This window comes from Heptranchias perlo, chromosome 6 (assembly GCF_035084215.1).
Source record: "Heptranchias perlo isolate sHepPer1 chromosome 6, sHepPer1.hap1, whole genome shotgun sequence".
NCBI lineage: Eukaryota > Metazoa > Chordata > Chondrichthyes > Hexanchiformes > Hexanchidae > Heptranchias > Heptranchias perlo.
In genome coordinates this window covers 76,014,809-76,037,114 of record NC_090330.1, presented here as the reverse complement: position 1 = coordinate 76,037,114, position 22,306 = coordinate 76,014,809, and the positions used below count along the sequence as shown (strand labels likewise).

The following is a 22,306-nucleotide window of genomic DNA, read 5'->3' as shown; positions in this document are numbered from 1 at the left end:
AGGTCGGGGGAAGAATTGGTGATCGGGTCAGTGGATGAGTTGGTGATCGGGTCGGTGGAAGAGTTGGTGATCGGGTCGAGGGAAGAGTTCGTGATCGGGTCAGGGGAAGAATTGGTGATCGGGTCGGTGGAAGAATTGGTGATCAGGTCAGTGGAAAAGTTGGTGATCGGGTCGGGGGAAGATTTGGTGATCTGGTCAGTGGAAGAATTGGTGATCGGGTCGGGGGAAGAGTTCGTGATCGGGTCAGTGGACGAATTGGTGATCAGGTCAGTGGAAAAGTTGGTGATCGGGTCAGTGGAAGAATTGCTGATCGGGTCGGGGGAAGAGTTGGTGATCGGGTCAGTGGAAGAGTTAGTGATCGGGTCGGGGGAAGAGTAGGTGATCGGGTCAGTGGAAAAGTTGGTGATCGGGTCGGGGGAAGAGTTGGTGATTGGGTCGGGGGAAGAGTTGTTGATCGGGTCACTGGAAAAGTTGGTGATCGGGTCGGGGGAAGAGTTGGTGATCGGGACAGTGGAAGAGTTAGTGATCGGGTCGGGGGAAGAGTTGGTGATCGGGTCAGTGGAAAAGTTGGTGATCGGGTCGGGGGAAGAGTTGGTGATCGGGTCAGTGGAAGAATTGGTGATCCGGTTGGGGGAAGAGTTGGTGATCGGGTCGGGGGAAGAGTTGGTGATTGGGTCGGGGGAAGAATTGGTGATCGGATCGGGGGAAGAGTTGGTGATCGGGTCAGTGGATGAGTTGGTGATCGGGTCGGAGGAAGAGTTGGTGATCGGGTCGGGGGAAGAGTTGGTGATCGGGTCGGGGAAGAGTTGGTGATCAGAGTTAGGAAGGGGTCTCGAACATCGGAGGGGATCCGGACATTGGGTGGGGTGGCAGAACTCAGACATTGGCGGTGGGGGGCATCGGCTGATCGCGGCAGGGAAGCTTGTTGGGCATGGAGGAAAGACTCCTACTCTCCCTGGCCCACAAGCGCACAATAAAGTGATCTGGCCTTTCTCGTCTCCTTTTCACTGGTGAAATTCAAGAAGCCCTGCGAAACCCATGTTGGAGAAATTAAATTTGACGTTAGGTTAAATTCAATTTTTAAAAAAGCTACTTGATGTCCCCTAATGATGTTAATTGGCCCGCTAACGACCCGTCCAGTGGCACTAATTGGGGCCATGACCTCGGCGAGTATGTTCCGCGCACACATCCAAAATCATTAAAGCCGGAATTTGAAGCCGGGTTGCAGTCGCAATCTGAATAGCTGTGATTTTCAGCCCTACCTGCCCCAACCCATCCATTCTTGGGGGTTAAAATTCCCCTCAATTATTCCTGTTTTTCGCCCCTTTTAAAACCAGTTCCCTGCGTATTGCCTGCTGAAAACTTTTGTCATTTAGCATCTGGAGGGCAAAGAGTTAAGGTATCACAAGCAAGCAGTGACATCTTCTGGTGAACTAAAGATGAATTGGCTCACAGTCAAAAAGCATACAATCTTTTTTTTCAACATTGATATTTGCTGGAGTATAGTTTCATGGACATTGGGTATTCACCCATACCTCGCCCAGTGCCCATTCTTCACTAGACAGTGAATATTGGCAGGCTACTCGGCATGGAGCACATTACAGCCTAGTGCCCGTTTTGTTCTCACCTGATCTCTACACAAGAACACTTCCTGACATGGGCCACTGCATAGCAACAGCATCAGAAACCCAGGCTGATTTTTGCTCTTCCTGCACCAGCAAAACCTGGAAAAATCATAGAATCATAGAATCATACAAAGTTACGGCACAGAAGGAGGCCATTCGGCCCATCATGTCCGTGCTGGCCAATAAAGAGCTATACAGCTTAATCCCAATTTCCAGCACTTGGTCCATAGCCCTGTGGGTTACGGCACTTCAAGTGCACATCCAAGTACTTTTTAAATGAGTTGAGGGTTTCTGCCTCTACCACCCTTTCAGGCAGTGACCCCCATCATCGTCTGGATGAAAAAAATTCTCCTCAGCTCCCGTCTAGTCCTTCTACCAATTACTTTAAATCTATGCCTCCTGGTCACTGACAACTCTGCTGAGGGAAATAGGTCCTCCTATCCACTCTATCTGGTCCCGTCATAATTTTATATACCACAATTAAATCTCTCCTCAGCCTCCTTTGTTCCAAAGAAAACAACCCCAGCCTTTCCAATCTTTTCTCATAGCTAAAATTCTCCAGCCCTGGCAACATCCTCATAAATCTCCTCCGTACCCTCTCTAGTGCAATCGCATCTTTCCTATAATGTGGTGACCAGAACTGTACGCAGTACTCAAGCTGTGGCCTAACTAGTGTTTTATACAGTTCTAGTAAAACCTACCTGCTGTTTTATTCTATGCCTTGGCTAATAAACAAAAGTATCCCGTATGCCTTTTTAACCACCTTATCTAACTGGTCCTGCTACCTTCAGGGATCTGTGGACATGCACTCCAAGATCCCTTTGTTCCTCTACCCTTCTTAGTATCCTCCCATTTATTGTGTATTCCCTTGCCTTGTTTGCCTTTCCCAAATGCATTACCTCACACTTCTCAGGATTGAATTCCATTTGCCACTTTTCTGGCACTCCCGATTTCCTGGTCTTCATTTTAATGATCGGAAAATCAGGAGTGTTGTGAATCGGGTGCACTGACCTCTATGCTTGATTCTCTTATCCAGACTCCTTTCAAAGAGACTTTGCCACAGGAGCAGAGTCTTTGAAAGTTTGCTCTAGAATCATAGAAAGGTTAGAGCACGAAGGAGACCATTCGGCCCATCGAGCCCTTATCGGCTCCATGCAAGAGCAATCCAGCTAGTCCCACTCCCCCGCCCTATCCTCGTAGCCCTGCAATTTTTTTCCTTTCAAGTACTTATCCAGTTCCCTTTTGAAAGCCACAATTGAATCTGCCTCCACCTGTCACCCCCACCCCAAGCAGTGCATTCCAGATCCTAACCACTCGCTGCATAAAAGGTTTTTCTTCATGTCATCTTTGGTTCTTTAGCCAATCACCTTAAATCTATATCCTCTGGTTCTTGGCCCTTCTGCCAATGGGAACAATTTCTATCTATTCTGTCTAGACCCTTCATGATTTTGAATACCTCTATCAAATCTCCTCGCAAACTTCTCTGTTCCAAGGAGAACAACCCCAGCTTCTCCAGTCTAACCACATAACTAAAGTTCCTCATCCCTGGAATCATTCTAGTAAATCTTTTCTGCACCCTCTATAAGGCCTTCACATCTTTCCTAAAGTGTAGTGCCCAGAACTGGACACAATACTCCAGTTGTGGGCGAACCAGTGTTTTATAAAGGCTCATCATGACTTCCTTGCTTTTGTACTCTATGCCTCTATTTATAAAGCCCAGGATCCCGTATGCTTTTTTAATCGCTTTCTCAACCTGCCTGCCACTTTCAACAATTTGTGCATATATACCCCCAGATCTCTCTGTTCCTGTACCCCTTTTAGAATTGTGCCCTCTAGTTTATATTGCCTCTCCTCGTTCTTCCTACCGAAATGTATCACTTCGCATTTTTCTGCGTTAAATTTAATCTGCCACGTGTCTGCCCATTCCACCAGCCTGTATTTTTTTTTTATTCGTTCGTGGGATGTGGGTGTTGCTGGCGAGGCCAGCATTTATTGCCCATGCCTAATTCCCCTTGAGAAGGTGGTGATGAGCCGCCTTCTTGAACCGCTACAGTCCATGTGGTGAAGGTTCTCCCACAGTGCTGTTACGTAGGGAGTTCCAGGATTTTGACCCAGCGGCGATGAAGGAACGGCGATATATTTCTAAGTCGGGATGGTGTGTGACTTGGAGGGGAACATGGAGGTGGTGTTGTTCCCATGTGCCTGCTACTCTTGTCCTTCTAGGTGGTAGAGGTCACTGGTTTGGGAGGTGCTGTCGAAGAAGCCTTGGCGAGTTGCTGCAGTGCGTCCTGTGGATGGTACACACTGAAGCCACAGTGCGCCGGTGGTGAAGGGAGTGAATGTTTAGGTGGATGGGGTACCAATCAAGCAGGCTGCTTTGTCCTGGATGGTGTCGAGCTTCTTGAGTGTTGTTGGAGCTGCACTCATCCAGGCAAGTGGAGAGTATTCCATCACACTCCTGACTTGTGCCTTGTAGATGGTGGAAAAGCTTTGTGGAGTCAGGAGGTGAGTCACTCGCCTCAGAATACCCAGCCTCTGACCTGCTCTTGTAGCCACAGTATTTATGTGGCGGGTCCAGTTAAGTTTTTGGTCAATGGTGACCCCCAGGATGTTGACGATGGGGGATTCGGCAATGGTAATGCCGTTGAATGTCAATGTATATATCCTCTTGAAGTCTATCACTATCCTCCTCACTGTTCAATACACTTCCAAGTTTTGTTTCATCTATTAGATGTTAGAGAAGTGCCCATCTTTGAAAATTCTTAAAAATTCCATGCTTGACTTGTCGTAAGTTTTTAACTTTTTTTAAGCTTTGTGTTATTCAGTGTCAGTTAATAACGGAAAGATGGTCCATTGACTCAGTGGAACAACAACGGTTGTGTGCAGGGCGCCAAGTTAGCTCCCCTGGCGTGGAGCACATATCGGGGATCACAAGCTCCACATCCCATAGGCAACTGTTCACACTGGGAGGGAACAATCGGAAAATATGCCCTTGAATAAGCATGCTTCAATCTCTCTATTCAGTAACTGCAGCTCCAATCAGAAAATCAGTCATCACCATCATCTTTGTACACCAAGCACCAGCATTTAAAGGCTCTGCAAGATTGTAGCATCAATTTTTCGAGATTAGCTGCCAGTGGGGAAGCCTCAATCTTTAATATAACTGGATGGAATAGCGTAGGCTGTGCATCCGCGATCTCCGGGTAACACACACTCGGGGAATTACCCCATGCGTTTGATGCACTGGCATCTGAGAAAGATGCTGGAGTGCTGATATCCTTTTCTCACTGTGAAAGACAACAGGTTTATTTAGCTGTAAAATGTCAGCAAACAAAGCACAATATAAATTATTCAAAATAAAATCAGATGTGTGCAGATAAATAATATCAAACTCGCAGTGAAAATTTTTATTGTTCATCTTTATTGGTTAACAATTTACAAGCAATGATTAAAGCACGCCCCCACTCTGGATAGATTTTAGCACAGTTGGAGCTCATTGAGTTATGGTTACATTGTGCTATGTTACAAGAAGAGAGGTCATCCCATGTTGTCAGGGCAGATTGATTGGCAATGACATGGTATATGGGTCTTCACTGTCTGCTCTGAATTAATCACAAGATGAGATTTATTTGACGTCTTTTTTATCCTTCAATTCTTTGGTATCATTTGTACATGGGTTGCTGTTGAAGGTAAACACTCGTCTGTCGCAGATAATCCATGTAGCTCCTGATATGCTCCCTACAAAGGATACAATAGAAATTCAGGCTTAGGCAGACAACAATCATAAGGATATATCAACACAGCCCTTCTGAAGGTGAAAAGAGTTTTCCAAAAGAGCTGCAATGTCGCAAAGCCAACTTCCAAATAAAACAGAAGTCGACCTTGCAATATTTTTGGAACTGTGTCCTGTTCTCAGAGAATATGTTGATGGGATAACAAGAGGCCAATGATGATGGGGACAGCCACAAACTTCATCTCCTAACAAACCTAAAATATACTACAGTGGAACAAATCTCTTACCACAGGTTTTAATTTTTCTAAAAAAATATGTTATTTATTGGGGCAAATTTTGTGGCTTTGCACCACTGGAGTGCACATCAGAAACTCGAGATCATGACCTCCTGACCGTGAATTGAAATGATCAAAAAATCAGATGCAACTAACATTCCAATAAACGTGGCCATTGGCCGAAGTTGCTGCTGGGAGTGTGAAGTCGATAAATTGTTCCTAATATGATTGGAGCACAGACTTTACACCTTGGGAGAAATAGCACTAGCAGACTGGCCCCATACATCAGTATTGGTATGAGGATAGGGAAAAGGGAATATTTATTTATAAAATTAGGGTCAGTTGTTAGAGGAGTGCACCCAAGGGAGGAATTGCAAGATAACTAGCAGCAAGCCGCAGAAAAGATAAATGCACTAGCGCTGATGCGCAAGGAACACATTGGCAAGTCAGAAATATTGGAGAAAATGTTAATCTTAACAATCAGGCAACCTAACTTTCAGTGGAGTAGTTCTAATTTTGGAAGAAAATACCTTCTCCCTACCCCATTCCCATACCCATTCCTAAAGGCTGCACCTTGACGTGGTGGGATGGCTAGCTTGCTCCTATGAACTTGAGAGCTATGCTGCCGGGCGTATAACTCCTGATAGAGCCACCCAAACCAGATAGATCGAAAGGTAGGAAGCAGATTAAAGGTTAAAGGTAGCCCACCAGTCCTCCTGGAAGGGGTTGTGAGTCAAGCTAACAACCTGTCCACAAATATATGCCTTTTGTTACGGAAACAACCCAGAGACAAGACACGTCTGTTTCAGACTTGCAAATATAAATATCAGCTGTGGAGAAACACAATCTGCTGGATTGAGGCAATATGATACTCCAATTGGAGTCAAATATCTTGCTCTGGACAGACAGCAGTAGAAGAATTGGATTGTCCCATGTGCCACCAGGCACAGGAGACTTCAACTAACTAGTTAACAACCCCACACCAATAATTTGTATATGAGGCCAGTCTACCATTGCTTGTCATGATGTGGAGATGCCGGTGATGGACTGGGGTTGACAATTGTAAACAATTTTACAACACCAAGTTATAGTCCAGCAATTTTATTTTAAATCCACAAGCTTTCGGAGGCTTCCTCCTTCGTCAGGTGAATGATGTGAAAATGAAATCCTCGAAATGAAATCGCATTTATAATTCACAGAACAATGCTTGGTGAGTACAGACAGTTTTTTCAACTGCCCGTTGCCAAGGCAATCAGTGTGCAGACAGACAGGTGTTACCTGCCAGGTCTCACAGAATATACAAATCACCAAAAAAAAACAACAAACAAAAAAAAACAGAGTTAGAGAGGTAGAAACATAGAAAAGATAGCAACTGACCCGTTATATTAAAAACAGATAACATTTGTTCGCTGGTGGGGTAACGTGTAGCGTGACATGAACCCAAGATCCCGGTTGAGGCCGTCCTCATGGGTGCGGAACTTGGCTATCAATTTCTGCTCGACGATTTTGCGTTGCGGGGAACACTTCAGCAGTCATGGACATTCATCCACCGACCTTCGGGTAAGCGTACTCCAAGGCGGCCTTCGAGACACACGACAACGCAAAATCGTCGAGCAGAAATTGATAGCCAAGTTCCGCACCCATGAGGACGGCCTCAACCGGGATCTTGGGTTCATGTCACGCTACACGTTACCCCACCAGCGAACAAATGTTATCTGTTTTTAATATAACGGGTCAGTTGCTATCTTTTCTATGTTTCTACCTCTCTATCTCTGGTTTTTTTTGTTTGTTGTTTTTTTTTTGGTGATTTGTATATTCTGTGAGACCTGGCAGGTAACACCTGTCTGTCTGCACACTGATTGCCTTGGCAACGGGCAGTTGAAAAAACTGTCTGTACTCACCAAGCATTGTTCTGTGAATTATAAATGCGATTTCATTTCGAGGATTTCATTTTCACATCGTTCACCTGACGAAGGAGGAAGCCTCCGAAAGCTTGTGAATTTAAAATAAAATTGCTGGACTATAACTTGGTGTTGTAAAATTGTTTGCAATTACCATTGCTTGGACTATATTAGAGATGATTTCCCGACTTCATGCTCAGTGAATGAGGTGCTGTGCTTCACTAAAGCTTATGGAATACACCATGGGACTCATTATAATTTATTTACATAACCAGTGTGGGCTGGTAAGGTCAGCACTCGCTAGTAGCGCAGCCTCAAAACCTGAACTTACCCTTCTGAGCAATTGGAAGTTGAAGTGCCAAGTGTGCTCGGGACTACCAGCCTTATTCCATGGACCATGCATGCTGCTGGTGAGGGGCTGCTCTCCGAGCACAACACTGGGGTATTGGCCTTGCTGGACGCAACTTATAAACAGCATCAAACATTTGTATGCAGCAGGTCGGATAGCACATACAACAAAAGAACAACCTTGTCCCCATTCCCCTCGACTGCATACTGCAGTTCACCATTTGCAATATGTCAATTGTTTCATTGTGCAATACAACATTTACATGAAACAACTGATTCAGTACTCACTGTACAACAGATGGATCTGATGCAAAGCCGATCGAACTCAAACCTATATAGTACTGTGCTGTGTCTCTCAAGGATGTCCAGTATTCACTTGCCTAAATTGTATTAAACACATTCAGTCAAAAAATGTACATTGGAGTGAATCATATAGTGTTGTCAGGTTTTAAGAAAAATAAATTGCACATTGATGTTTATATTTTTATAATTATTTTACAATTTTTTCACATTTACAGGAGCACATGTTGATATAATGTCAGCATAATGGCACATATTGGTACAGTTTTTATAGGTTTCAGGATCAGGGTGCCCACACAGTATGAGATGGGAAGGGGTACCACAGGAACCTTTTCTGGGTTTGTCATGCTTAATATTATTATAGTGCCTAGATCAGGATTGTGGCTTATGGTGGCAGTGGGGGAGGTCCTATTGTAAAGGTCTCAGAAAGAGGGTCCAGACAGTCTGGGTCTTTCCCAGTTCCAGGCATAGGCTACACATTGCATGTTCCAACTGGTATCTGTCCCACAGGCGCTAATCCACATGTTTGTTCAGTCGCATGGATGGTGGAGGGAGAGGAGGTGGGGCTTCTCCACTGCAGGGGGATTCACCTTGGTGCTAGCAGTGAAAGTTGTGCTGGTCTGCTAGGCCTGTACTTGAGATTTCTTCAAGGTGCCTTGAATCCCCAGAGTCAAGCCTAGCAGACAGGAGGGAGCAATAGAGGCAGAACTGGTCATGGTCTTTGTGGCATTCCAGATCACTGCCCAGAATGATTGGATTTGGAGGCAGGGCCAAGAGTGTAGAATGTGCTAGTTTGGCAGGGTTTGTTAAACAGGTAGGGCTAGAATCTGTGGAACTGTGCACATTTGGTGCATAAGTTTGACTTGGCTGTCTCATATCTGGCAGTCTTGGTAGATGCCTTTCAGGCTTGCTTCGAAGGGGTGAAGGGTTCATTGATATTTCTTGTCTTCCTTCAATGATAGCAAAATCTCAATATAGGTTAAGCTAGAACTGTCTAAAATGTGTCCAAACAGTTCCCAGGCATGCAAAGGAAGGGCTTCCTCCAGCCCATGTGTGAGAGCCAGGACCACGCTCTGAAGTGGGTGTGTGGCTAAAAAGGGAGTGAGGGCTCTAGTCTATGCCAACCTACCACTGAGTTCCCAGCCTCACACTGGATGCATTTCTTTGCAAAAACTCTCCCTTGAGGACCTGGATTAAATAGTTGGTGATGAGTAAGCCTGGTACATGATAACGGGCTTGGAGACCTAGAACATTAAGATGGCTGGCACCATGTAAGCTGCCTTGTATAGGTCCTTCCATTATTTAACTGCAGGGGAAGCCAAGACTTGGGATGACAGCTGCTGGAAGTTGGATCTGAGAGCATAAGCTCATAATTCCAAGACATGTTGCTCACTAGGACTGGGTTGCAGAGAAGCAAGCAAATGCTGCTGAAACTCAGCAGTTTCAACTGGTGAAACCAATATTCAAAGGTGTAGACAAGAGGATGGTGGAAATGCATTCACACAATCTTTGTTGAGTTATTGTTGATGGTGGTGATGGGGGAGATCCTATTGTAAAGGATTCAGAAAGTGGGTCCAGACAGTCTGGGTCTTTCCCAGTTCCAGGCATAGGCTACACATCACATGTTCCAACTGGTATCTGTCCCATAGGCGCTAATTCACATGTTTGTTCTGTTGTACAGATGGTGGAGGGAGAGGAGATGGGGTCTTCTCCACTGCAGGGGGATTCACCTTGGTGCTAGCAGTGAAAGTTGTGCTGGTCTGCTCACCATGCTACACTCAATACTTGCTGCCCCACATAACGAGGGCTCAACTCCCAATTGTTAGTCGTCTAATGATAAATTAGAGACATTGTTTTTGGCCAGGGGTGAGGGGGGAGTGGAGAGGGGGGATGTATGCAGGGTCTTGTTGGAATCAAACATAACACAGCTAGCAACGAGTGTTCAGAACTAAGTCAACCCCCGATGACACAAAGATTGGTGGCATTGTAAGCAGTGTAGATGAAAACATACAATTACAAAGCGATATTGACAGATTAGGTGAATGGGCAAAACTGTGGCAAATGGAATTCAATGTAGACAAATGTGAGGTCATCCACTTTGGATCAAAAAAGGATAGAACAGGGTACTTTCTAAATGGTAAAAAGTTAAAAACAGTGGATGTCCAAAGGGACTTAGGGGTTCACGTACATAGATCATTGAAGTGTCATGAACAGGTGCAGAAAATAATCAAGAATGTTGGCCTTTATATTTAGAGGACTAGAGTACAAGGGGGCAGAAGTTATGCTGCAGCTATACAAAACCCTGGTTAGACCGCACCTGGAGTACTGTGAGCAGTTCTGGGCACCGCACCTTCGGAAGGACATATTGGCCTTGGACGGAGTGCAGTGTAGGTTAACTAGAATGATACCTGGACTTCAAGGGTTAAGTTACGAGGAGAGATTACACAAATTGGGGTTGTATTCTCTGGAGTTTCGAAGGTTAAGGGGTGATCTGATCGAAGTTTATAAGATATTAAGGGGAACAGATAGGGTGGATAGAGAGAAACTATTTCTGCTGGTTGGGGGTTTTAGGAGTAGGGGGCACAGTCTAAAAATTAGAGCCAGACCTTTCAGGAGCGAGATTAGAAAACATTTCTGCACACAAAGGGTTATAGAAGTTTGGAACTCTCTTCCGCAAACGGCAATTGATACTAGCTCAATTGCTAAATTTAAATCTGAGATAGATAGCTTTTTGGCAACCAAAGGTATTAAGGGATATGGGCCAAAGGCAGGTATATGGAGTTAGATCACAGATCAGCCATGATCTTATCAAATGGCGGAGCAGGCACGAGGGGCTGAATGGCCTACTCCTGTTCCTATGTTCCCTGTGGCAGATCCAGTAATCCAATTCTGGAGCCAGGCAGCTTGACAGGGCAGTGCTGATGATTGACCAACCAGCTTGGCTCCCCAAATGAACTTGGAGGGGTAGAAATATCACTAAGGGTTGAGATTCTTCCCATTTCACTCCAGATAATCCCGCAAGCCAATGCCTTAAAGAGTAGGGTGGTCCTGGTTGGACAAGCAGCAAAAAGTGTACAGATCTTTGCTGATAATCTGCACAGTATCAGCTGATTAAACTCCAGTAGTACACCTGCACACAATTGTTAGGTTCCTAAGCCTTAGATCTGCCAACCTGCTCTCTGGACTCGGGTAAGTAGGGTGCATTTTTATGGAGAGAGTGCACTTCATATCAGGCAAACAGAAACCCACCTGTGCGGATTTCTCAGTAGTCTGGTTTGGAGACTGTTCAACATTGTGGTGAGTCTTTCCAAATGTGATACACCCGACTGAGCAAAAAAAAGCTTGCATGCTTTCCTCCATTTGGAAATTGTGAAGATTTGATCATAAATTTTGCTCCATTTTTCCCTTGTAAGGTATGCATCAATTGAATATAGAAAGGGTCATTTTGCAAGACTCCACTGCCAACCCAGAGTGTCACTAGATAGGGGTATGGATTGATACAGCTATAACTTTAGTGTCCTGGGAGAGGATATCAGAAATTCAGATACAGAGGTCAGCATGGAAATATTTGAAGGGTCCACTGATATTGTGCCCAAATTCCTGATTATACTATATATTACCAGTAACAACTTAAAAAATTATGCAAATTTAAATAGGTACACAAGCTTTTACAAAAAGTAAATTTAACAGTGGATGGATTTCCAATTAAGATAGCCAATCCAGGATTTAATTGTAGGTTTCATAGAGTCATAGAGTCATAGAGTTATACAGCACGGATAGAGGCCCTTCGGCCCATCGTGTCCGCGCCGGCCATCAGCCCTGTCTACTCTAATCCCATATTCCAGCATTTGGTCCATAGCCTTGTATGCTATGGCATTTCAAGTGCTCATCCAAATGCACACAGTTTCATGCTTGTATTGTGGCAATTTTCCAACTATGTTGCCAGCTCATATCAGAAAATTGACCACGTTTTTCATACTTTGATTTGCACACTCAGAAAATTTAGGAGACTACGCCAGCTTTTTGCTCTTTCCAAGGTGGAACATTGTGTTGCTGGGAGGTATTGCTTGAAATGGCCATGCAAAGAAAACATTAATGCATTTAAGTTTTTTTTTATTCGTTCATGGGATGTGGGCGTCGCTGGCGAGGCCAGCATTTATTGCCCATCACTAATTGCCCTTGAGAAGGTGGTGGTGAGCCGCCTTCTTGAACCACTGCAGTCCATGTGCTGAAGGTTCGCCCACAGTGCTGTTAGGAAGGGAGTTCCAGGAATTTGACCCAGTGACGATGAAGGAACGGTGATATATTTCCAAGTCAGGATGGTGTGTGACTTGGAGGGGAACGTGCAGGTGGTGTTGTTCCCATGTGCCTGCTGCCCTTGTCCTTTTAGGTGGTAGAGGTTGTGGGTTTGGGAGGTGCTGTCGAAGAAGCCTTGGCAAGTTGCTGCAGTGCATCCTGTGGATGGTACACACTGCAGCCACAGTGCGCCGGTGGTGAAGGGAGTGAAAGTTTAGGGTGGTGGATGGGGTGCCAATCAAGTGGGCTGCTTTGTCCTGGATGGTGTCGAGCTTCTAGAGTGTTGTTGGAGCTGCACTAATACAGGCAAGTGGAGAGTATTCTATCACACTCCTGACTTGTGCCTTGTAGATGGTGGAAAGGTTTTGGGGAGTCAGGTGAGTCACTCGCCACAAAATACCCAGCCTCTGACCTGCTCTTGTAGCCACAGTATTTATATGGCTGGTCCAGTTAAGTTTCTGGTCAATGGTGACACCCAGGATGTTGATGGTGGGGGATTCGGCGATGGTTATGCCGTTGAATGTCAAGGGGAGGTGGTTAGACTCTCTCTTATTGGAGATGGTCATTGCCTGGCACGAATGTTACTTGCCACTTATCAGCCCAAGCCTGGATGTTGTCCAGGTCTTGCTGCATGCGGGCACAGACTGCTTCATTATCTGGGGGGTTATGAATGGAACTGAACACTGTGCAATCATCAGTGAACATCCCCATTTCTGACCTTATGATGGAGGGAAGGTCATTGATGAAGCAGCTGAAGATGGTTGGGCCTAGTACACTGCCCTGAGGAACTCCTGCAGCAATGTCCTGGGGCTGAGATGATTGGCCTCCAACAACCACTATCATTTAAGTTACGACAGGCAAATCTGTGTGACAGGCAAACCAGAGACTTGATTCTGAGACCATCTGGTTGTGAAGTGGGGACTCCTGCAACGTATGGCATTCAGCCTATTAGGACTCATTTGACATGTACCACCTCAGGTCTCAACCATACCATGTGGTAGAATATCCTTCCGGGGAAAGTCACATTCTGACTGTCACCTCAGAGTAAGGAGGCCCAGCTGACCTACTATCCACTTGTTATTATAAAACAGCTTTGACAATTGATGCATTCACTGTTCCTACTTAGTTGCTTAATTAGCAGTTAACATCAGAAGTGAAAGATCAAAAAGCAGGTGGAGTCTGTAAAAAGCAGTAATGCATTAACTATGAAATAAGGATTGCCGAAGTGACATACAATTAATTGTATGTGGTTAATTACAGTCACCTCAATTAAAAGAGCAAAAGAAGCCACTCCAGCTGCCTTTCACAATAACTGATGAAATGTAAAGGACTTTTTCACAGAGAACAAATTGATTTTCAGTATTCACTGTTGTCCATTTATTTCACACCAGATATTTACACAGCTAAGTATAGTGTCAAATTAGCTCGCCCTTTGTGTGTGAGGCCCTGCTGCTGGGTTATCTCAGAAAAATCCAGCTGAGGTCTCCTGCCAGGGAGATCTTTTCACACTGTGCAATGAAAACTCTTAGAATCATAGAATCATAGAAGTTACAACATGGAAACAGGCCCTTCGGCCCAACATGTCCATGTCGCCCAGTTTATACCACTAAGCTAGTCCCAATTGCCTGCACTTGGCCCATATCCCTCGATATCCATCTTCCCCATGTAACTGTCCAAATGCTTTTTAAAAGACAAAATTGTACCCGCCTCTACTACTGCCTCTGGCAGCTCGTTCCAGACACTCACCACCCTTTGAGTGAAAAAATTGCCCCTCTGGATCCTTTTGTATCTCTCCCCTCTCACCTTAAATCTGTGCCCCCTCGTTATAGACACCCCTACCTTTGGGAAAAGATTTTGACTATCGACCTTATCTATGCCCCTCATTATTTTATAGACTTCTATAAGATCACCCCTTAACCTCCTACTCTCCAGGGAAAAAAGTCCCAGTCTGTCTAACCTCTCCCTGTAAGTCAAACCATCAAGTCCCGGTAGCATCCTAGTAAATCTTTTCTGCACTCTTTCTAGTTTAATAATATCCTTTCTATAATAGGGTGACCAGAACTGTACACAGTACTCCAAGTGTGGCCTCACCAATGCCCTATACAACTTCAACAAGACATCCCAACTCCTGCATTCAATGTTCTGACCAATGAAACCAAGCATGCTGAATGCCTTCTTCACCACCCTATCCACCTGTGACTCCACTTTCAAGGAGCTATGAATCTGTACTCCTAGATCTCTTTGTTCTATAACTCTCCCCAACGCCCTACCATTAACGGAGTAGGTCCTGGCCCGATTCGATCTACCAAAATGCATCACCTCACATTTATCTAAATTAAACTCCATCTGCCATTCATCGGCCCACTGGCCCAATTTATCAAGATCCCGTTGCAATCCTAGATAACCTTCTTCACTGTCCACAATGCCACCAATCTTGGTGTCATCTGCAAACTTACTAACCATGCCTCCTAAATTCTCATCCAAATCATTAATATAAATAACAAATAACAGTGGACCCAGCACCGATCCCTGAGGCACACCGCTGGACACAGGCATCCAGTTTGGGGAGTAAAATTGGTGTTGGGTGGTAACACAAAATGGTGATAGCGACTTGTCAGCCCGATTTACACCTCGCCCATTTTACACCCCGCCCCATTTACATCCCGCCCGATTTAAATCCCCCGTTTTACACCCCGCCCAATTTACACCCTGCCCAATTGACATCCCGCCCGATTTAAATCCCCCGTTTTACAGCCCGCCCAATTTACACCCCGCCCGATTTACACCCCGCCTGATTTACACCCCCCCCGTTTTAAACCCCACCCCTCTTAGACCCCCCGTTTTACACCCTGCCCCTTTTACACCCCGTCCGTTTTACACCTCCTGTTTTACAGCTTGTCCGTTTTACTCCCCTCGTTTTACAGCCCGTCCGTTTTACACCCCATCTGTTTTACCCCCTCCACGTTTTACAGCCCGCCCCTTTTACAACCCCCGTTTTACACTCCGCCCATCTTAGACCCCCCCATTTTACACCCAGCCCATTTTACACCCCCCGTTTTACACCCCACCCGTTATACACCCCCCGTTTTACCCCGCCCGTTATACACACCCCTTTTACAACCCCCGTTTTACTCCCCGCCCGTTATACACCCCCCATTATACACCCCCCGTTCTACTCCCCGCCTGTTTTACAGCCCCCGTTATACACCCCCCGTTTTGCACCCTGCCTGTTTTACAGCCCCTGTTTTACAACCCCTGTTTTACACCCGCCTGTTATACACCCCCCGTTTTACAACCCCCGTTTTACACCCCGCCCGTTATACACCCCCCGTTTTACAACCCCCGTTTTACTCCCCGCCCGTTATACACGCCCCGTCATACACCCCCCGTTTTACTCCCCGCCTGTTTTACAGCCCCCGTTATACACCCCCCGTTTTGCACCCCGCCTGTTTTACAGCCCCCGTTTTACACCCCCCATTTTACAGCCCGCCTGTTTTACAGCCCCCGTTTTACTCCCCGCCCGTTATACACCCCCCGTTTTGCACCCCGCCCGTTATACACCCCCCCTGTTTTACAGCCCCCGTTTTACACCCCCCGTTTTACACCCCCCGTTTTACTCCCCGCCCGTTATACACCCCCCGTTATACACCCCCCGTTTCGCACCCCGCCTGTTTTACAGCCCCCGTTTTACTCCCCGCCCGTTATACACCCCCCGTTTTACAACCCCCGTTTTACTCCCCGCCCGTTATACACCCCCCATTTTACAACCCCCGTTTTACACTCCGCCCATTATACACCCCCCGTTTTACACCCCCCATTTTACTCCCCGCCCGTTATACACCCACCGTTATACACCCCCCCGTTTTACTCCCCGCCCGTTTTACAGCCCCCATTATACACCCCCTGTTTTGCACCCCGCCTGTTTTACAGCCCCCATTTTACACCCCCCGTTTTACAGCCCGCCTGTTTTACAGCCCCCGTTTTACACCCCCCGTTTTACTCCCCGCTCGTTATACACCCCCCGTTTTGCACCCCGCCCGTTATACACCCCCCGTTATACACCCCCCGTTTTGCACCCCACCTGTTTTACAGCCCCCGTTTTACACCCCCCCGTTTTACTCCCCGCCCATTATACACCCCCCGTTATACACTCCCCATTTTGCACCCTGCCTGTTTTACAGCCCACCCCTTTTACACGCCCCATTTTACACCCCGCCCGTCTTAGACCCCCCGTTTTACACACTGCCCGTTTTACACCCAGCCTCTTTTACACCCCGTCCGTTTTACACCCCCTGTTTTATACACCCCTTGTTTTACACTCCGCCCGTCTTGGACCCCCCCCCCGTTTTACACCCTGCCCATTTTACACCCAGGCCATTTTACACCCCCTGTTTTACACCCCGCCCGATTTACATCCCACGTTTTACACCCCCTGTTTTACACCCCGCCTGTTTTACACCCGGTCCATTTTACACCCCCTGTTTTACACCCCGCCCGTTATACACCCCACCTGATTTTCATCCCCCGTTTTACACCCCCTGTTTTACACCCCGCCCGTTTTACACCCGGTCCGTTTTACACCCCCTGTTTTACACCCCGCCCGTTATACACCCCACCCGATTTTCATCCCCCGTTTTACACCCCCTGTTTTACACCCCGCCCGTTTTACACCCGGTCCGTTTTACACCCCCTGTTTTACATCCCACCCGATTTTCATCCCCCGTTTTACACCCCCTGTTTTACACCCCGCCCATTTTACACCCCACCCGATTTTCATCCCCCGTTTTACACCCCCTGTTTTACACCCCGCCCGTTTTACACCCCGCCCGATTTTCATCCCCCGTTTTACACCCCTTGTTTTACACCCCGCCCGTTATACACCCGGTCCATTTTACACCCCCATTTTACAGCCCGCCCGTTTTACACCCCCCGTTTTACACCCCGCCTGTTTTATACTCCCCGTTTTATACCTCCCGTTTTACACCCCGCCCCTTTTACTGCCAGCCCGATTTACAACCTGCCCGTTTTACACCCCCCCCATTTTACACCCCACCCGTTTTACACCCCCCGATTTATACCCCCCCGTTTTACACACCCCGTTTTACACACCCCCGTTTTACACACCGCCCGATTTCGACCCATATGTTTTGCACCCCGCCCGTTTTACAGCCAGCCCGTTTTACACCTCGCCCGTTTTACAGCCAGCCCGTTTTACAGCCCCCCGTATTTACACCCCCCCCGTATTTACATGCCCCGTTTTACAGCCAGCCCATTTTACAGCCAGCCCGTTTTACACCCCCCATTTTACACCCCCCCGTTTTACACCCCCGTTTTCCACCCCCTCTTTTACACCCCCCGTTTTACACCCGGCCTGATTTACAGCCCACCCGATTTATACCCTGCCCAATTTACACCACGCCCAATTTTCATTTTCATTGACTTTTTTATTGATGTAAAATGGCCGATTCGTTATTGTTCGTTTTGCGTAACTACACAAGATCAATTTCGCCCCTTGGACTCCATGCTGTGTGCAGCCAAAAATTCATTGGTAGAAAGCAAACATCAATTTGAACCAACTGACAAAGAACTGTAACAGAGGAGAAACTGCTGGAGAAAACTGTGCGCCCTTCACATCTGGCTAACGAGATACTTTGACATAATTGGGTTTCTTTTTACCCATCACTGTCCTCTCCACCTTATTTGAATTTGTTCAGGTTTCCTAAGCTTTGCAGTTTTTCATGGATTGAAACACTTTTTATGATTTCAGATACTTGGCTGTCATTCAATACAGTTTTTCAAGGTGTTATATGTACTTTTTAAAATATATTTTGTTAATCATTAAAAGAAGCAAAAAGTTGCAGGAAACAAACATATGGGGATCGGAGAGGTGGAAAATCAGGATTCCATAATGAGTGATGACAGATTCAGGCATTTTAAAGCTGTTGGGGAAAATAAGAGAGTCTTGCAAGTCACCAATTAATGGCTGCTCTTTAACAATGCATCAGAGGTTTCATCAGAAAAATATCATCAGGATAATTTCTCTATCGCGATAATAACCTCATCAGGATAATAACCTCATTGATTACTTGCCTAATTTTGAGCAAAGTTTGCTGGTAGCGGTAGAGAGTTAATTGGACTTGCAGCCTTCATGCCCCTTCATGTACTGTTCATGTGGGACAGGGCCAATGAAACTACTCAAGTGCAGTGGAAGCAATTTTTGCAAATCAGTAACTTAAATTAATCCTAGCTGTCCTCCAATCAGAATCTAATTGACATTATTCAAATCTACTGCCCCAGCGAAATCCTTTGCCTTTTTTTATTCGTTCATGGGATGTGGGCATCACTGGCAAGGCCAGCATTTATTGCCCGTCACTAATTGCCCTTGAGAAAGTGGTGGTGAGCTGCCTTCTTTAACCACTGCAGTCCGTGTGCTGAAGGTTCTCCCACAGTGCTGTTAGGAAGGGAGTTCCAGGATTTTGACCCAGCGATAATGAAGGAACGGCGATATATTTCCAAGTCGGGATGGTGTGTGACTTGGAGGGGAACGTGCAGGTGGTGTTGTTCCCATGCGCCTGCTGCCCTTGTCCTTCTAGGTGGTAGAGGTTGCGGGTTTGGGAGGTGCTGTCGAAGAAGCCTTGGCAAGTTGCTGCAGTGCATCCTGTGGATGGTACACACTGCAGCCACGGTGCGCCGGTGGTAAAGGTAGTGAATCTTCAGGGTGGTGGATGGGGTGCCAATCAAGCGGGCTGCTTTGTCTTGGATGGTGTCAAGCTTCTTGAGTGTTGTTAGAGCTGCACTCATCCAGGCAAGTGGAGAGTATTCCATCACACTCCTGATTTGTGCCTGGTGGAAAGGCTTTGGGGGGTCAGGAGGTGAGTCACTCGCCGCAGAATACCCAGTCTCTGACCTGCTCTTGTAGCCACAGTATTTATGTAGCTAATCCAGTTAAGTTTCTGGTTAATGGTGACCCCAGGATGTTGATGGTGGGGGATTCAGCGATGGTATTGCCGTTGAATGTCAAGGGGAGTTGTTTAGGCTCTCTCTTGTTGGAGATGGTCATTGCCTGGCACTTGTCTGGCGCGAATGTTACTTGCCACTTGTCAGCCCAAGCCTGGATGTTGTCCAGGTCTTGCTGCATGCGGGCTCGGAATGCTTCATTATCTGAGGGGTTGCAAATGGAACTGAACACTGTGCAATCATCAGCGAACATCCCCATTTCTGACCTTATGATGGAGGGAAGGTCATTGATGAAGCAGCTGAAGGTGGTTGGGCCTGGGACACTGCCCTGAGGAACTCCTGAAGCAATGCCTACTGTAATGTATAATGCAAAAAGGGCCTGGTCCAAAATGTCTTTATTGCACTGCTTGTGGGCCAGGAGGAGCAGGAGTGCTTCCCCACAGCTCACCTTTTAAACACCCCAAGATTGGCCAATCCCCCCACGATGTCCGACATCCCCCCCATGATCGCCCCTCCCCACATCCAAATCCCGAGACCTCGATCTCTCCCCAACACCCCTGGTCCAAACTCCAAAGACTCAGATCTCTCCACGACCTCCCCCATCCAAACCCAGAAGACTACGATCTCTCCCCAACCTCCCCCATCCAAACCCTGAAGACTACGATCTCTCCCCGACCTCCCCCATCCAAACCCTGAAGACTACGATCTCTCCCCGACCTCCCCCATCCAAACCCTAAAGACTACTCTCCCCGACCTCCCCCATCCAACCCCTAAAGACTACGATCTCTCCCCATCTGCTTTCCCACCAGACAGGCAACCAGCCTGTCAATCTGGTTGGCTGTTGGGTGCGAAATCTATTGAAATTTTTTTAAAGACATCCTACATGCAGGAAGCCCTTACTTCCAGGTTTCCCATCTGAAAATCCTCCCTCCCCGCTCTCGTCCCAGCTCCGAGTTAATATCCAGGCCAATGTGGAGATTGAATGTTGTTGAAAACAGGTATGTTTCTCACAGTGTGTTACTTATTCACCTCAAATAGGTTGCCAAACATTGAGACACTTTCCTAAGAGCATCCGCATCTCTCCCAAACCACCAAAGGAAAGAACTTGCATTGAAATAGCATTGGATCACATTAACAGGGTGTCCCGAAGTCCTTTACTACCAATCTATTCATTTTTGAAGTGCAATCACTGTTGTTATGTGGGCAAAATTGGCAGCCAATTTGCATACAACAAGGCCCCACACAAATAGCAAATGACTGAATGACCAGATAATGGGGCAGAAATTGCTCAGGGCAGTGAACCAACACCACTCATCGCTCCATAGATTTATACCAACCCATTAACTTACCACTGTGTTTTCGTCGGCCACTTCCTCGAATAGGAAGTGGAGAAGAGCCCAGCGTCATTTCAAGCGAAGCTAGGACCCTGGGAGAAGCGAGAGGAGCGAGCTCTCCCCTCAACCAATCAGATTGCAGCATTTTTTACAAGCTGCGTTCACTGTCTCTGCAGGCTTGAATTATTAAACCAGGAAGTGAAAGGTACAACATTAAAATCAATGTAAGAACAGTTATAAACAGCGAGAAAAAGGTAAGAAATAATTGAATTAAATAAAACAGACAGAAGGGAAAAGTAAAAAACAATTTCAATTTTTAAAATTTAAATAAAATGTTTTTGTAGTGATCAAAAACTATTTAAATAAGGTGTAATGAGACTCCACATTTTTAAAAGTTAATTTCTAATTGTTTGGCAGTCATTAAGACTTACCACACTGTTAAAACTTAGTTTTGACCTGGTATTTTTAAGCGTACCTGTTTTGTTGCAAAATTAGTTACTTTCCAGCTGGGCGGATAAGCAAGTTTGCACCTTTCCAATGATTTCTCTGATTGCAGCGTGCGATATACCTTTAATTCAAAGCTGTCACATTGCCGGCGAACCAGAAGGGGCAAGTTCCGGATTTCCTCATTTCACTGAGCATGTGCGAACGCCAGAACTTGCTCTTCCATTTCGCACTAACAACAGTGAGCGCTGTTGAGCTTAACGCTATTTCGTGAACAATTTCTGCCCCAGTCTGTTTTTTGGTAATGTTGGTTGATACAAAAATGTTGGCAATGACACCAGAAGTCCTTTCTCCTCCTTATAATAGTGCATAATTTATTCCCTGTGCCGTGTTGTCAGAAAGGTTTGTTGGCATTAATTTTAAAAATATATATCGGAAAGCCAACCTAATAATCACAACAGGGTTCTCGTGGGGTTCTGCGATGTACAGATTAACGCTAAAACAGCCCTGGCGCAGAGCCTCATTCGATGGAAGTGCAAATCATGGCACTCCCAATTCTCCTGTTACTAATTTTAAAAGTAACTAAATTGGGAATTCAGCTGACTTCTGCACCTGGATCTCTTCTGGGCACTCCCATGGAGCATGTCTTCATGCCCCGAGTCTTGCTCTATGGACAGCTCACATTGGAGTGAATATCTATTTCCACAACAGGCAGTTGGGCAGTGCAACTCTGCAATTTACACTTACTGAATGTGTGTCCGTTTTACACACAAGTTAATGTGTTATAAATTCTGATATTATTATGTGCTGCTAATGGTTTCACTTAGTTGTCTCTTGCAAAGAGACACTTTGGCGCTGATTTTCGGGTGACGGAGCGGGTGCGTTGGGGATGGGGGGGCTCCAAAAATTGCTAAAATGCCGAGCAGGTTCGGAGTCCGGCTCCAACCCGCTGACTTCCGGGTTCCTCAGTGATGCGTCCAGGTGCGCGCACGCCTCCCGAATGCAGGAGTCCCACCAGCAATTAAAGCCAGCGGGATGATAAATTGCATAGTTTCTCCGATAGTTGAGGTACTTGAACTACTTGATTGACCAG

General features: G+C 46.3%; 1 protein-coding gene across 1 annotated transcript in view; it reads right to left on the bottom strand.

Annotated features, from left to right (window-relative positions):
- Nucleotides 1-5,056: 5,056 nt before the first annotated feature.
- LOC137323208 (uncharacterized protein C3orf85-like) overlaps nucleotides 5,057-22,306 on the bottom strand; it is a 49,759-nt gene continuing 32,509 nt past the window's right edge. Inside the window, exons 4-5 of the mRNA XM_067986714.1 lie at nucleotides 8,171-8,262; nucleotides 5,057-5,363 (exon numbers count right to left, since the gene is read on the bottom strand). Of these exons, the coding sequence (XP_067842815.1) occupies nucleotides 5,288-5,363; nucleotides 8,171-8,262 (168 nt within the window). The 3' untranslated portion in view covers nucleotides 5,057-5,287. The remainder of the gene's footprint in view (nucleotides 5,364-8,170; nucleotides 8,263-22,306) is intronic.